At 35.6% G+C, this 15,243-nt stretch overlaps 1 protein-coding gene across 3 annotated transcripts; it reads left to right on the top strand.

Moving 5' to 3' along the window:
- Positions 1–50: 50 nt before the first annotated feature.
- On the top strand, positions 51–13,859 carry LOC113501732 (protein rolling stone-like). Of its 3 annotated transcripts, none has more exons than XM_026882940.1 (5): positions 51–238; positions 5,573–5,951; positions 9,102–9,212; positions 10,012–10,207; positions 13,086–13,859. In XM_026882940.1, exons 2-5 carry the CDS (start codon positions 5,660–5,662, stop codon positions 13,279–13,281), a joined length of 795 nt encoding a protein of 264 aa, XP_026738741.1. In that variant the 5' UTR covers positions 51–238; positions 5,573–5,659; the 3' UTR covers positions 13,282–13,859. The 3 variants fall into 3 exon arrangements, with proteins under 3 accessions (XP_026738741.1, XP_026738742.1, XP_026738740.1); XM_026882941.1 differs by lacking the exon at positions 51–238 and adding an exon at positions 2,136–3,218; XM_026882939.1 differs by lacking the exons at positions 51–238; positions 5,573–5,951 and adding an exon at positions 5,958–7,271.
- Positions 13,860–15,243: the final 1,384 nt, after the last annotated feature.

The following is a 15,243-nucleotide window of genomic DNA, read 5'->3' as shown; positions in this document are numbered from 1 at the left end:
TGGATCTGCGCGATGCACGCGACCTTACCTGCGTGCGCGCAGCATCCAGCGCTAACCGCGAAACATTAGTCGCGCGGCACTTGCGCGCCGAAACACGCGCATTGCGTGCTCGCCAACTCTATCACTGTTATAATATTTTATCATAAAACCGCGCACTTTTATGAATTATCGTAAATGAGCGACGGTTGTTTTATATTTAAAAAATATTATCCAGTGTTTTGTGTGTGAACATTAGGCGGTATGTATTGCATTGCTGTAAATTAAAATATAATATCCAATTCGACAAATCGTATTAAAATAATTGAATAGAACGACCGGATATCGTATAGGTATTCAATTTCCGTTCTCACACTTGCCTTCGTATTGAACCGAGTTTTTAATATGTATATAAAAATAATTATATGCAGCAACTGTGTAATTACAATTGACGCGTAAATTAATTACGTATGTATTTCATACATATTTAAATTTTCTTTCAGTGATATAGAGTACAAAAATAAATTCTGTTAGTTTTTCTACTATAGAGGCTCATAAAATTGTATAGGTTGTATAGGTGCGATAAGTTTTACCTTTCAACGTTATAAATAGTGAGTACACAAAGTACTTATTTAAAAGTATTATAAATAACTGTTTTTTTTTGTGTTTAAACGGAATTATGTAAGGCAATTTTACAGCATAATTTAATAGTGTAATTAAAATTTAAACGATCCTATCATTAACCAGCGTAATATACAATTTAATAAATTCTATAAAGCAGATAATTTTATTTACTCTGTTAAGTGATTATGAAGACCCTTCGTGATTGCAACAAGTATTTTATCAGTCATCTGCATCAACAATTAACCTCCCAGTTAGAAATAACCTAGAATAATTATAAAAGTAATCTCGTAATAAGGCTTTGTTAGGTTGACCTTAATAATTATAAGGAAACAAGAAATAATTGATCTATTGTAATCGTCTCACTGTTGAAAGGACAGACCGTTGTCTTCTAAGATGCCTAGAAAATCTGATCAATTACAGTAAGGTTTATTTTAAGTCAAAATTAATAAATTATAATTACTTAAAACAATTAATAAACCAACCTCTACGTCTACCTCGGATCTACTGGTAGAGATGTCTTAATAAATAAGCAACATTTTAAGGGTATACATTTATATTCTGTTATGTTGTGTTTATAACAATATAATATAGTGTACATAAATTATCAAAAGAATCAAATTACACAGTGCTTAAAACAAATATACTTAGTAGACTAACAAATCGAAAATGATCTGATGATAAAATAAATCGGGATATAGACTATGTGTTAATCCACGTTACAAACTATTTGTGTACCAAATTTCGTCAAAATTCGTTCAGTGGTTTTTGCGTGAAAAAGGAACGAAAAATGCGAACATAAAAACTTTTGCTTGTAAAACATTAGTAGGATTAATTGTGTGTAGATGCAATTAATAGGTAGTACAAAACAAAGAGCCACATGTTGTTCGTAAGATATGCGGAAAGACCCAATACGTCAATCTTTTTTTAATCGACTCGTTCTTTATAATTATTCGGAATGACCAGTTAGGTATTTTCCATTCAGACACTTTATTCAGGTGCTACGATCTGATTAAATATACACTACATAAATAACTCGCCTAAAAATATTTTGTTTGGTAACTCAAGCACACTTTTTCCCCTTTTACGCGCAAATATGTTACCGGGCCATAAAATTACTACTTAATGCCCAGTAATTACTCACTTGATATTCTAGGTCGCGTAAAAAATTGTGATAGGCAAGCTAGCCACCAAACCGGGAACTATCGACCTTTAATATGCAAACGGGCCTACCAACAGTTCTTAAAGTAAAACTGTAGTCATTGTGGGAGTAGGACAGGGAACTACACGTTGTAGAGCCGCCTCTCTCTCTCTCACAACTGCAAGTACTTCAACTGTCTTAATTTATAACGTTTTGGTAGTCGTCCTATACCTTTTAGGTAATTACCTGATACATATCTTAAAAGGCTCATTCATAAACATCGATACTGCCTTTTCGTGATTCAACAAATATTTAGAAGCCTAATTCTCTACGCTACCGAGACTTCAAATGAAAATATTTACCCTTGCAATTTTCTATAAATTAAACTAAAGCATATTTTAATTTCTCGTCAATTGGTGTCCATATCTTAATACTTATAATGTATGCACAATATAAACCAATGTTTACAACGATTACATTAAAAATAGACTATATACGTTGCAAATCTTGTTCAAATAGATTTCGTATTCCCTCTGATTTTGGCACCTCTCCCACTTTTGCACTTGGAAATTGGCCGACAATCCCAAATCCCATAGTTGCAGTTTACTGTTTATATATCATTTGAGTACTGTTACTACGTATCTCATCCAAAAATAGAACAACCTATCTCTCAGAGTCGAAAACATTACGCGTTTTTTTATTTTGTATTTTTTTAGCGTGTGATAAGAATATAAATTCGGTATGAATTCAAAACAAACATTATAACTTGATTGAATGGTAATGGTAAAGTCATTTGAAATCCTAAAAAGGATGCTGTTAGTAACTTATGGTCAAATTTACCACAGTAATGGCTAGAGAATGCATGGCCTTATTTGCCGGAAACCACACGGTACGGTGGGTACAAGCAATAAACTTTTATAAATCAGGGACGGCCGCAGCGTTACGGTAAACTTATGTTCTCATTAAGGGCATTAACTTGATCTAATCACTATTAACCTAAAAACCAGCGTCGGATGTTTAGAAACACGCGAGCAGCCGGTAGTGGCCCATGTTAGTACCATATCCTTTATTATTATTATTACAAATCGTTCAGTTATCGTGACTGGCTCGCATCCTTAAGGTTAGGATAATGAGCGAGCGTTTTCCTCAGTTTCTAATGCCCTCGTATTTTCCACGTAGTCGGCTCCACGGCTGCCTTAAAGGATGTTGTAGGTCGGTGCGAACGTAAATACAAACAATCGGTTGAACATAAATATATTTTATGACGTTCCGACGAGGCGACTTAACGAATTAAGCAAACTTTAGTGTTGACCCATAGTGCGGCCCAGTTGTGGAAGTATTTGTGAGAATACTAAGAGTTCGGGTGTATGGTTATATTGTCCACGAAGCGTTTGGTCCTACAATCGATAGTAATATGAAGTCAGTTCTGCCGTTTGAGCGGACGTGAAAACGAGTGGCGTGCGTGTCAGCGCCGCGGACGGTGCGTTTTACTTTTCATTATGTTAACTAATCAAGGAGTTTAATGGTGATTTGTGGTTTAATTAGTGTTGGTTTTACTCGCAGCTCGAAATAGTGATTTCTCTTTATTATAGTGTTAATTGCCACACATCGCCCACTTCTAGTTACATATTCCTGAAATTCTAATGATGATGCAAATAAGATGCAGTTCAATTGAAGAACCTAATTTTAACTACATAATTTTGCTGAAAATTGTGACTAATAGTGAGGAAGGCTCTACTTAAGGCCTGGGTTTCAACGCATTTCTACTGTACACCTACGAATTTTTAATAGCACAATATACTAAGCGAATGTTAGTTTTTCACCAAGACACTAACTATAGACACAAACCACAGAAATATCCAGTCTGTATTGCAAGCAAATATTTTTTTAATGTGCTAATTCTCGCAAGGATATACATAGATTGTGTGATGTTTAAATTATATATTATTAGGTGTAAACGGACAAAATTTACGAATTAACTTTTTATCTACCAAAGTATAATAAATTACAGTTATACGTTACTTAAACATGAATGAATACGAAGGTTACGTCCGTAGACATTATACCCAAGGGTTGGTTGTACTTATTGATGGGGAAAAACTCAACGCCCTGAGGTTCATTGACCTTGGTCGCGTCTGAACTTTAACCCCTATAGTATTTTTTGTTACAAGAAAGGAACAGAATCTATATTTGTCTAGATATTCCCCTCCTGAAGCCTTCCAGCCAAAACTTATTAGTAGTTCATTTTATTTTGTTAATCCCTACTAATATTATAAATACGAAAGTAATTCTGTCTGTCTGTCTGTTATGCTTTCACGTCTAAACCACTGAACTGATTTTAATGAAATTTGATACAGAGATAGAGTTGACCTTGAGAAAGAACATAGGATAGTTTTTATCTCGGACTTTTGTAGAGTTGTCTTGGAAACGCGATATAACCGACCTCGACACGGGCGAAGCCGCGGGCGAAAAGCTAGTTAAATATAAGTTCTGAACGTAGGTATCACGAAAAGTGAAAAATAAGGCTCTCACAAATATTCTAATAAATATTGTTAAAATCATCTGGCCATGTGCGTCCATAATGTTAATAGTATCTTAAGAAACATGCGTTATAAACTAACGTTACGCTAAATTGTTTAGATTTAATAGCTTTGTATATTTTTCATGGGTAAGTCGATTCGTTCTACGTTATATGCTATGTAGGTCATTAGGCATTTGCGCCGACGCAACTTGCTATCAACGTTTTTGAACTTGAACTTGGAATGTACGAATACTGAATGTACTGTCCATATAGACATGAAAAAAAAAAAACAGCAGAAAAAAAGCAATGTTCGAAATAGGAACTCGGATTTTTATTTTTTTAATAAATAAATTTTAACGGCGTCTGGTTAATTGGTTTTTGTTTGCGAATGGTCTGTTTTTTTTTACACAGATCGTTGAATAAAATGTTCTTATAGACGGTTGTCCCGTCTGTATCGCGGATGTGATTGTGCTATAATTATCACTGACATTAAAATACGTTTACGGAAAGGTTTTAAATTACCGACTGATAAATGTCGTTACTTTTCGCTTCCTAACAAAAATAACAAAAAGAGAAATAGGACAAGTAACCTCGAGAAAATTTCTTTTTATGACCTTCGGTGTGCTTTTTGCTTCGGCGTTCACCTATCTTTAGAAACAAGTTACATTGAGTCGGATTCAAACCTTTTTTTTCTTTGTTTATTGATCGGAACTAAAATATAACTCAATTTTGTCAATGCCGTTGATTTGACTCAAAAGTACTTGGCATCTTATATAGTGGATAGAAACAAGAGATATACATTTTTTAAGATTTTCAATTTATTAGATTGTCTTCAACATCTATAATAATAACAATTCCGTAACAAATAAATGTAAAGCTATTAAATACACTAGACGTAAACTTCACCTTGACTTTTTTATTCGTAAGTAACTTCGAACACGAACACCCAATGCAATCAATACGTACTACTTAGTGGTATTGAACAAAATGTATAATTATTTAAAAATCGAACAATTAAAAAAAAAGCTTTTTGCTCTATCTTTAGTCATTAGGTGATAGGTGGTATATGATAATAAATTCAAGATTAACTGGTATTAAGTGGGTCGGCAGTTCGATACACGAGGTCTTGGGTACCACCATAATAAAACCACTAGTTTCCTAAGGCACCTGTCACGGCCGGTCACATAACTCTCGAATGTGACTTCATTCACTTTTATGGTAATCGGCTAGAACCACCTTGCGCATGCTGCGATTTAGGTAAAATAACAATTTGATACGTGCTCAAAGTTAACGTTTCTCGTCCTTGTCCACAGCTACTCAAACATACGAAGGCACACTCAAGATGTTGTAAGCAAGCGTCGATTTGTTTTTAACTGAGAGAAAACAGTTAATCAGGCACAATGATGCAGTGGTCCTGGAGGCAAGCTTTCTACTGCATGACGGGGATCCTGGGGAATGTGGAGAACCAGTCGAGCGAGCCCTTTACGAGGTCATGCTTCGGGAGGATCTCCCCGCTGTACTGGAGGGTGCCCATCCTCGTGTGGGCACTCTTCGTCATGTTCTGGTCCATCGCGTACTTCTGGGGCCCGACAGACATGTTCTTCCTATACATGACACACTGGGGCCTAGCCTTCATAGTGCTGGAGTCCATCTTCGGGATATTTGTCGCCATCGGACGTAGAGGACTCACAGGTAAGTGATTGCGATTGATCTGATAATTGATGTGTAATGATCGTCTTCCGAGCTGAGCAGTGATGCGTCACTAATCGGCAGCGTTGCTCCACGTATTGGTTCACATAGCAATAGCATCCTGACTTCAGAACGGTGCAGTACCCGCTCGCCTGACATAAACAACATTCTTATGCGCCGGCTGGGTCACGCGTGCATGAATATTACACAAAAACTGGATTATTTGGCTCTTGTTTATCGTTGCCTACAAAGAGGATTCATACCTACTTTTAATAACATTGTCTGCTTTTGACATTCGCTTGTAAATATATAACGAGAACACTGAGAAGGTTGGTTCTAAATTGAACCAGAACATAATTAAACCGCGATTTGATTCTCTACAGACATAACCTTGATAATTTGATATTATAAAAACTGTTCGTGTCTACTGACTGAATATCTGATCGATTTAATAAAATATGGTTTTGTTAACCTATCTAATCATTAGCTAGTGTAACTTAGTTATGTCAGCAAGTAACGCATATTTGCAAAGTATGTCAAGTCAATATTGATTGGCATTGACAGTTTACAGATCATTCGCATACTATAGTTAAATGGTTAATCTCCACGCAATTGAACGCTCCATTTAACACATAAACATACATTTTCAATAACAGATAGATAGAGTTATAAACAAAAGAGATACGAGCGATAAAATCTATGTTGCAAGACCTTAACGATTGAACAAGGAACAAGTTCATTACAGAGCTAAGTCTTATTACAAGATCAGGCCTTCCTCACGCTCCACTGGCCGCGGCACATTTTCACTATTTAGTTTATCACTAACTATGTGCACGATCGGTCATATTTAATGTTGTAAACACAGAATAACGATAAAAAGAGGTTATCTATCAATGCAATCGTTTGAAGGATCTATTGAACAAAGAACGTTTAGAAATGTAGTTGCAAAGTGATTGTTAGAGCGAGGATAGAGTGTCTGTGTGGTGCGCGTGGTCCCTGGTAGCATAATGTCGTGCGTGAAGTATGTGCGGAGTCAGTGTCAGTGGCGCATGTGTCACCTGGAGCACCCGTCGCCGAGCAACTTCTACGTGAGCTGTTGGCAAAGCAACCGGTCGGCGGCGCCGCTGCTGCTGTTCCGGACTTTCCTCTTCCTATTCTCGACGTGTGTGCTGCTCACGTCTATGGCCGCGGTGCCCTTGACATTGAACAAAAACTTCGGCTATTGGTTTATTTACCTGTCCCACTGGGGCTTCCTACTCATTGTTCTTACTGCGGCCTTCTCGACTTCTGTGTCTGCATATGTTTATTTTAAAAAACCAATCGGTACGCTACACTTAATTACTCGTATATTATTTGATTTGTTTATCTAATTTATCGGATAGCTGCGATGTTGAGATAAATTGTCACGTATGTTTGTTATCAAAATACACGCTACATAGATATAGTATTAAAATGTGTGCACGCTACAAACAAAACTTTACATAGTATTTATAATGTTTTTAGGAGTTGGTGTCAGATGTCTTGTCCTTGTTAGATTTATTATATCATAAAATATTGTGCACGTGACTCCGGCGGGGATCACGTCGCGTGTCGGAGACCTCGCACGCTGACACATGAGGCCTCATACTTATTGCATGGATATTGTCTCATCTCAGAACTCTACTAATCGAAACCTATGCCCCAAACTGTTGTAATACCACTTTACAACTGTTCTGTAATACAGCTAGATAGATGCTTAAACTTCCTGTATAAAAAAATATAGTACTAAATGGGCAATGCAGAGTGGACCACTTGCTATTTATTAACATTTCAATATTTTTGGTAACAATCAGTCTTCATAGAAGGTCGAGAATATATTGTAATATAACGGATATGTGTAAGTTTTTTACGCTGTGTGACCAATGCTAGCGGAAACTTGAGACTTCGTAAATATTGTGCTCACGTAATTATAGGTCATTATGCATACGCCTATGACGTCATCACACGTGGTCTTATCGCACTCATTAAATAAACATAATAACAAATGACGATGATCATTATGAAACAACTGAAACTTAATTTGTACTTTAATGCAACTCTTGTTACTGTTGTCGAAGCGAGGAGGTGTTCTAGATGGCTAGAACAGCATTTCTCCTACATCTGCAATACGATTGTTTTAAAACATGGTGGTAGCCCCCAGAAGATAGGAAAGAGGTTTAGGTAGGACAAAAAACTTTTTTGTAAATCATAAATCTTACGGGTTATGAACAAGTTTGAAAACAGAATCATCAAGATCGCCATGTCTTTTAAATAAAAAAATGTGGTGTATCAATATAGCACTATAGCTAAGTATGTTAAGAACGTTACGCATTTTAAGGCACAATGTATGCGGACCTTCACGGGATTATGTCTAACGCCAACCTCCTAAACATTCTAATTACTTGCCAAAAAGACTAAATTAATAAGCTGTACTCTGACATTGACACCGCTTAGCCGTTTGAACGTATTTCATAATACGTGAGCATGTGAACAGCAAGGCTACCTACTGCCTTATAATTTATATAATATATGTGTATATTACTGCATATGCCTTTAGGGGACGTCAGTATTATGAATAAATCAATATTGAATAACGTAGAGATAACATAACTTTTGTAAGTCACAATATGTTCATTGTCTTCCTTCGAATATTCCACCGCACGAAAATGTTTTTAATACGAATCCAGTTTTATGCCTTGCTCATAAGCTGTATGTTTTATTCTTTCCTGATGTTTATAGTTAAACATCGTTTTTTTTTTCTCAGACCTTCTGTCTATCTGATCTCCATTATGGGAAGACAGTATCTAGTATTGGCGAATATGTGGTTCCAAAAAAATCCCTACCCCAAGAGGTATTTCTATAATCGTAAGCAGCAAAATGAAATTTATGTCAATGATATTTCACGTCACGTGACTTTGACCTCTTAATTTTTAATCAGCGCTAACGATTTTCCAAATGTCGCTTCACTATATATTTTGAATAGCAAGTCTTCACAAAGAAAGTTGTTTGATCCCATGTCCGAAAGCGGTATTTCGCCGGGATATTTTTGAACCATTGTTTAGAAAAGTAATACAATATCCACTAAGTACAATGGTATTTATAAATCGAAAATGATGGTTTTCTTTTCATCCCCAGACGCAACATTCGGTCTTCCCTGGTACGTGAAGACCTACTGGATCCTGTACAATATCACCATTCCTGTGGCTTTCCTGATCACAGTCTTCTACTGGGGCATCCTCAGAACTTGTAAGTATAAACATTTTCCTTAAGATTAGAAACAATACTTTGCACGTGCAAGATAAAGACCAAAACAATAAGTGACGATTTTTTACCTAATCGTTGATTCGTTCGGAAATTTAAAAATCTTTGCTCACTGCTATTGTAATGAGCATCACTAATTCTTGATCAGTAGTTACTAAATAGGGCGTTTATTTACAGTCAGCAATGGTTGCGTTATATTAATTAGATATTTCTTGTTCAACCCAAATGTTTGTCAGTACTAAGAGGTTAGAAAATTAGCTGCCTAGGTGTAAAAACGTTTAAATATCTTTATTTGACTGAATGCAAATTCTCAGCATTTCTTATGCACATTTCTTTGCATTTTGATTTTTAATTGTTGCTAACTAACCTAACTGGTTTATTTCATACATAAGCAAAAGGCCAAATTTTATCTAAATTGTATTTTTTTTGGGTCAGCAAAGTGAATAAAATAAACAGTTGAAAATAATAACAGGAGTTCTAAATTAATGAGAGCCTAGCTAATTAATCATGAAAGAGATCTTAAGTCTAGTGAAGAGATGAAATCAGTTAACATAACTTAACCACTATCTATTTACACTACATGAAGGACTAAAATCCGCCGAAAATTATATTAGGTATTGTAGTATTAGAATAAAGACGCTATCTAGGCTACAACTGGAATAATAATGCTTTAAAACATGGGAGTGATGCACAAGAACAGCTATGAGGTTCTTCAATCAATCAACTTAGCCCATTACAGTCCACTGACGAACATTGACACTTAACTGTCGGTGTATGATTGCAGCGGTGAATACAGTGAACTTCGCCCCGAACCCTGTGCTGGACGTGATGCTGCACGGTGTCAACTCGGGCGTGATGCTGGTGGAGCTACTGTGCTCAGCGCACCCCAGCCGGCTGCTGCACATCATGCAGCCGCTGTATTTCGCCGGGGCCTACATGCTCTTCAGCGTCATCTACTACTTCGCTGGCGGACTGGACCCGTGAGTTTGCTAATTAGACAATTAGTGCTGTTTTGACGAATGAAGCATTCGTTTTACAATATAGTAAAGGGAGGATTGGTAATTGCTTCTATACCAGGTTAAATATAAAGAATAGACCAGGAATACTCGTGGTGGATAAGACACCACTGGGTTATAGTAAACCCGTACCCACAAAGGTAAAAATCAAGGAATAGTAAATCTACATTCTTCTGCTTAAAGTTTTCTTCGCAAAAACCAACACAAGTGCATAGAGCAAGTTATTGAAATTACTTACTACCTAACATAAATCAGGCATTTATAACCGGTTACTATAAAATTTATACATATTGCATCAACACAAAAAGTTCAAGATCAAATTACTATGTTCTAATTGATTGTTCCGCGGAGATTGTGGATGCGATGTTGTAACGACACTCACGTCATCTGTTGACATGCGCCCGAGGTCACTGGTCATTCACTCATGCATAATAATAATTCTCTTTCAAGTTCAAAATAAATGACATTGAAATTATGGCACTAAATGAGATAAACATAAATAGGTGTCAGAAACATACCGCCATGAACAGCAAGGTTCGGCGGACGAGGTCTGTTTACAAAGACAGAAACCTTGTTACCTTAAATTTACCTTGTTTTGGAATTTGGAGACGATGAAATAAGGATACAAAGAGATGATAAATCTTATTGTTATGCAAATCGTCTTCTGTATGAAACTACGTTTGAGATGTTGTAGATCATGTTTTAAACACATCTAACGTAAATTAAACGTGCTTTAGCGAACTTCTTAAGTTCTCTTCACTTAAAATAAACGGCCTTTGTTAATGGTTTTTTTCCTTTTACTTACAATGAGAGTAAAACACCTCATCCAGCAAAGCGTTGACTCGTTCACCGACCTGAATAGTTAAATTCGATACACTGCCCAAAAGGCATGGTTCAGCGAATATTTACTTACTGCTAGACTGCCAAAACCGAGAAAAGACTGTCAAATCTCAATACTTCGTAGTTTTTAGTACAATCCCAGTACAAAACAATATTTGATCCGCAATCAAATGATAAATGGATACACGTAATATTTATTACGTTCACCGAATATTTGTTTACTAAAACTCAACGTAAGAGGCTCTTAAATTAGCATTTAATATAACTGACCTTATGAATATAAATAAGATAATACCCCAAATAATGTTATGAACATTAAAAAATCGTTAAGCAAAAGGTAGAAGCAGATTTGCTCGCTGCAATCAATGTTATTCAAACTACTCGAAACAAGTGAATGACCCTAGTAAAGTACGAGGACTTATTTATAAAACCTTGGTGTTATTGAACGATACATAAAATATGCAGGAGGTTAGTATCTTCTTGTTTGCTAAACATAAACATCCCTTTCGCAAATGCGGCTAACCAAACCCGTCACTAAGTGTACATGTAGATAAATACATTCAGTTGTATTTTAATGTTTGTAAACAGAACTCTAACTCGAAATGTATTTTATGTGGTAGCTTTGTCATTAGAATCTATTTATATAGGTAAGCGAGAATATATTTAACTCAGAAAATTTCCGACGTGTTAGTACCTATAAAAACGCTAAAGCCAAAAGGCCTTATGTATAATACGAGTATGTTTAATGTTTAAGAAGTTGAAAATCAAGAAAGCCAAGCGAAATAAAAATATATGTAAATGGTTCCCATGGTTCTACCTAAGAAAAACACCTACCTACGTTAAGTACTTACGTTTTTGCAAACGACTAGCCGTGCGGTCTGCGGTGATAATTTAGTTCCTAAAATATAACTAGATGGCGTTGAACTACCTTTCTGAATGACGCTTTGGTTTCGTTACATCGGCTAAGTAAGGTGCAGTAATGATATTTCTGTTAATTTTAGAAACCTACATTTGTAATTTAGATGTTGAACATATATTTTAGACTTCGATCTTAGATCCTGCGGTCCTACAGATCGAAAAGAAACCGAATTAATTAAGTATTTGCATTAAGCTGTTGTTGTTCCGTAAAACTTTGTTTAAATTATTTCAGTTATTACACATAATTCGATCCTTGTGATATATTGTATTTACGAGGTAATAACGTTTTATTTTCTAAACAACATGATCAGCCTGAATTATTTGATTTGTTAAATAAAACCCCGACGCAAAAAGAGGTGTCAGTGCCAGCTGTACGTGCTAACACTTACTATATTTCGGCTTTTGAAGGGGTTTTTTTTTCTTTTAAATTTCAATTTTATAGTCTACTCTACTAATTGATATAATTCTTTTGTTTTAATATTTTTTTACGAAACAATTCCGTTTGTTAAAATATCGTGTGAAAAATAGTATGAATAATGACTTTTTACAATAAACCATTGTTAGTTCAATCGTATCTTAACTTTAAAGTTCGCTTTACTAAACAATGCCAATGGGTACAAACCACGCGTACGATCTCGTTAAAATATTTCACACGCTTTGGGAACGACCTCGGTTTGCGTTTGAACACATATCTTTACAACTGCTAAAGTTCTAAAAGTACGGAGTTCAAACTATAGATTAAAATCTGTTTTCTGGTCTTCTTAACAGTTAATTAATCAAGTTTACAAGCGAAAAGTTCCTGTCATGATTGAGAGTGTTACGAGTACCTATATTTAGTTTTATTTTATATTTTTACTGTAAAAAACTGTAAAGTACAAAATTACTTTACTACGTATTTATGTAAAAACATAGCAAATTATTGACCGTTTTAGCACAGAATATATAGGTATAATAGTACTACGTTGCAGTCACCTCTTTGTCAGTATTGAGTGGGGTAGAGAGGCCTGGCCTCTTTCTCCTTAAAAAAAATCCAGTAAAATTACCAACTACTTAAAAATAAATTAACATTACTTTTTTCTTATAGATGGGGTAACCCGTTCATCTACCCCGTGGTGGATTGGTCGAAGCCTGAGCAGACGATGGTGGTGATCACGCTGACGGCGCTGTTCCTGGCTCTGATGCACTTGCTAGTGGTCGGCATCGCCGCCGCCCGCGATGCCATCGCGAAAAGAAGGGAGGATGTTCCCACTGGAGTCTACAACGACGCATTCGCTCCTTAACAAATCAGGCCAACTTTAAGAGATATGAGCGCAAATATCTTTTTTGCGTGATATGACTTGGCGTTGTTCAAGACCTTACGTGAATAGGTAGTGGAATAAGGGAGCTCATTCAATAAGCTCGGGGAAAGAAAAATAAATGGCTTAAGAATGCTGTAACCCCCATTTTTGTAGCTATCTGCTGATGCCAACTCTTTCAAAAGAAAGTAAACTCAGCTCGAAGCTTCGATTTGGATTTAACAAATAATTCTAAAAGGAGTCATCGTTGGTCAGGCTGGATATGACAATCTGAATAAATTGGAACTCTGATTCCAATCTGACTGAAATCGATCGATGACGAATAATGACAACGGCTTCACATTAAATTGAAATAAAACCATGACGTGGCTTATTTTCGGAGCGAAATTTTTTCGGGAAATATTCTGAACCTCCGGATACGCCCAAAGTGACAAAAGTGAGGCTCCTAAATAACCAAAACGACTCGGAATTCCAGTAGAACTGTGGACCTTTGGCCTTACATGTGGAACTGAAGATCTTTCTTCTCTAAACTTGAAGAAATTAATACACCTCGTATTAATTTTCGGATATAAATATATATATAAATGATTTTATTAAACGTGTTTGTAACATTAGTGTTCGGGGTAATGTAGTGTTAAAATGTGATATAATTTAACGACGTAAAGTAAAGGACGGACAATGGGTTAAGTACTTAATTAACGCTTAACGAATTATATTCTTTGTAAATAAATCGTTTTAATGTTTCAAGTAACCAAAATGTAGTTTTATGTTGGCGTATAACTACTTACAAGCCCGATGCAGATAACGGGATGTAATTTACTTCTAAATCAGTCCATGTGTTTGTACGATTAGACCAACTTTGGTATTTTTTGTATGGTAGCGTATGTAGTCCAAATGGGTGTTAGCTAATTTAATAGGAAAACCTGAGAGCTCTTATACCATCAGTCGATTTCCTAAGTTGTTAAAAAATGTTTTACTACCATAAACTCCTGCAACTGATAAAGCAATAATACCCCCAAGTATTATTGAACAGCGACTTTAATTAAATTAATATGGCAACATTTAGCTGATGATACAGCATAGGTGACTTGCTGAGTCTGCCGCAGAGCGGTTGGGCGCCAAGTATGTGAGGGTGCCATGGTGTCCTGACTCCTGAAATCAACCCAACCTTGTTTGGCTAAAAAAAACTCGATATTTATTTCGATATAAAGTTGCCACAATATTTTTGCCCGGGATGTCTGTAGGTACCCTAACAGCGACACTGGCCTGCAGGATCCCAACTCCTTCGAATTTGTATAATGTATTGTCGACATAATGTTATTTAAATATTGACAAATTTTCTACAATTAATTGGGGTTCCTTTTAAGTTAATAAGTACATAGGATAACTTATTGCTTTACGTCAAGCGCACTGTGATTTAGTTTTTAGACTTACGTTTAATATTTTATGTATAAACATTTTGTATAACTTAAATAATAAACAACACAAATAATAAAGGTTTATTTTATTTACTCGAGTGTGAAGAAAATGAAATATCATGATTACTGGCAGATTGTGCAGGTGTAATTAAAAAGAGAAATGCATAACTTTTATTGCAATCTACGTTGGGCAGGTGTTTCAAATAATTCATAGGTAATATGTATTTTTTTTAATCACTTTTTACCTCAATGCAGCAACATGCTAAAATCCAACACATGACGTAAAACAGATTCGATGTTTATTTGCGATAAGCAAGTGAGAAAATCAGTTCAAGTAAATACAAATTACTCAGATTATAATGTTCTGTAGATTTAAATAGATTGCTTTACAAGGAAACACCTTTCTTTCTAAAAGAATAGGCAAAAACTTAGTCAATGTAAGAGTTTTCCTATAAAACCTTCCAGTGACTTACTTTTAAATGGAATCCGTAAACACTATTGTTCTATTGTTATCAAAAAAAAAAGTATG

This window comes from Trichoplusia ni, chromosome 16, assembly GCF_003590095.1.
Source record: "Trichoplusia ni isolate ovarian cell line Hi5 chromosome 16, tn1, whole genome shotgun sequence".
NCBI lineage: Eukaryota > Metazoa > Arthropoda > Insecta > Lepidoptera > Noctuidae > Trichoplusia > Trichoplusia ni.
This window is presented reverse-complemented; position numbering and strand designations above follow the sequence as displayed.

Bases quoted from the DNA above. Each gene is read 5' to 3' on its own strand.
- LOC113501732 (XM_026882939.1), top strand. From the start codon at position 6,956: ATGTCGTGCGTGAAGTATGTGCGGAGTCAGTGTCAGTGGCGCATGTGT. The intron at 7,272-9,101 runs GTACGCTACACT...TTTCATCCCCAG, and splicing joins TTATTTTAAAAAACCAATCG to ACGCAACATTCGGTCTTCCC. The intron at 9,213-10,011 runs GTAAGTATAAAC...GTATGATTGCAG, and splicing joins CTGGGGCATCCTCAGAACTT to CGGTGAATACAGTGAACTTC.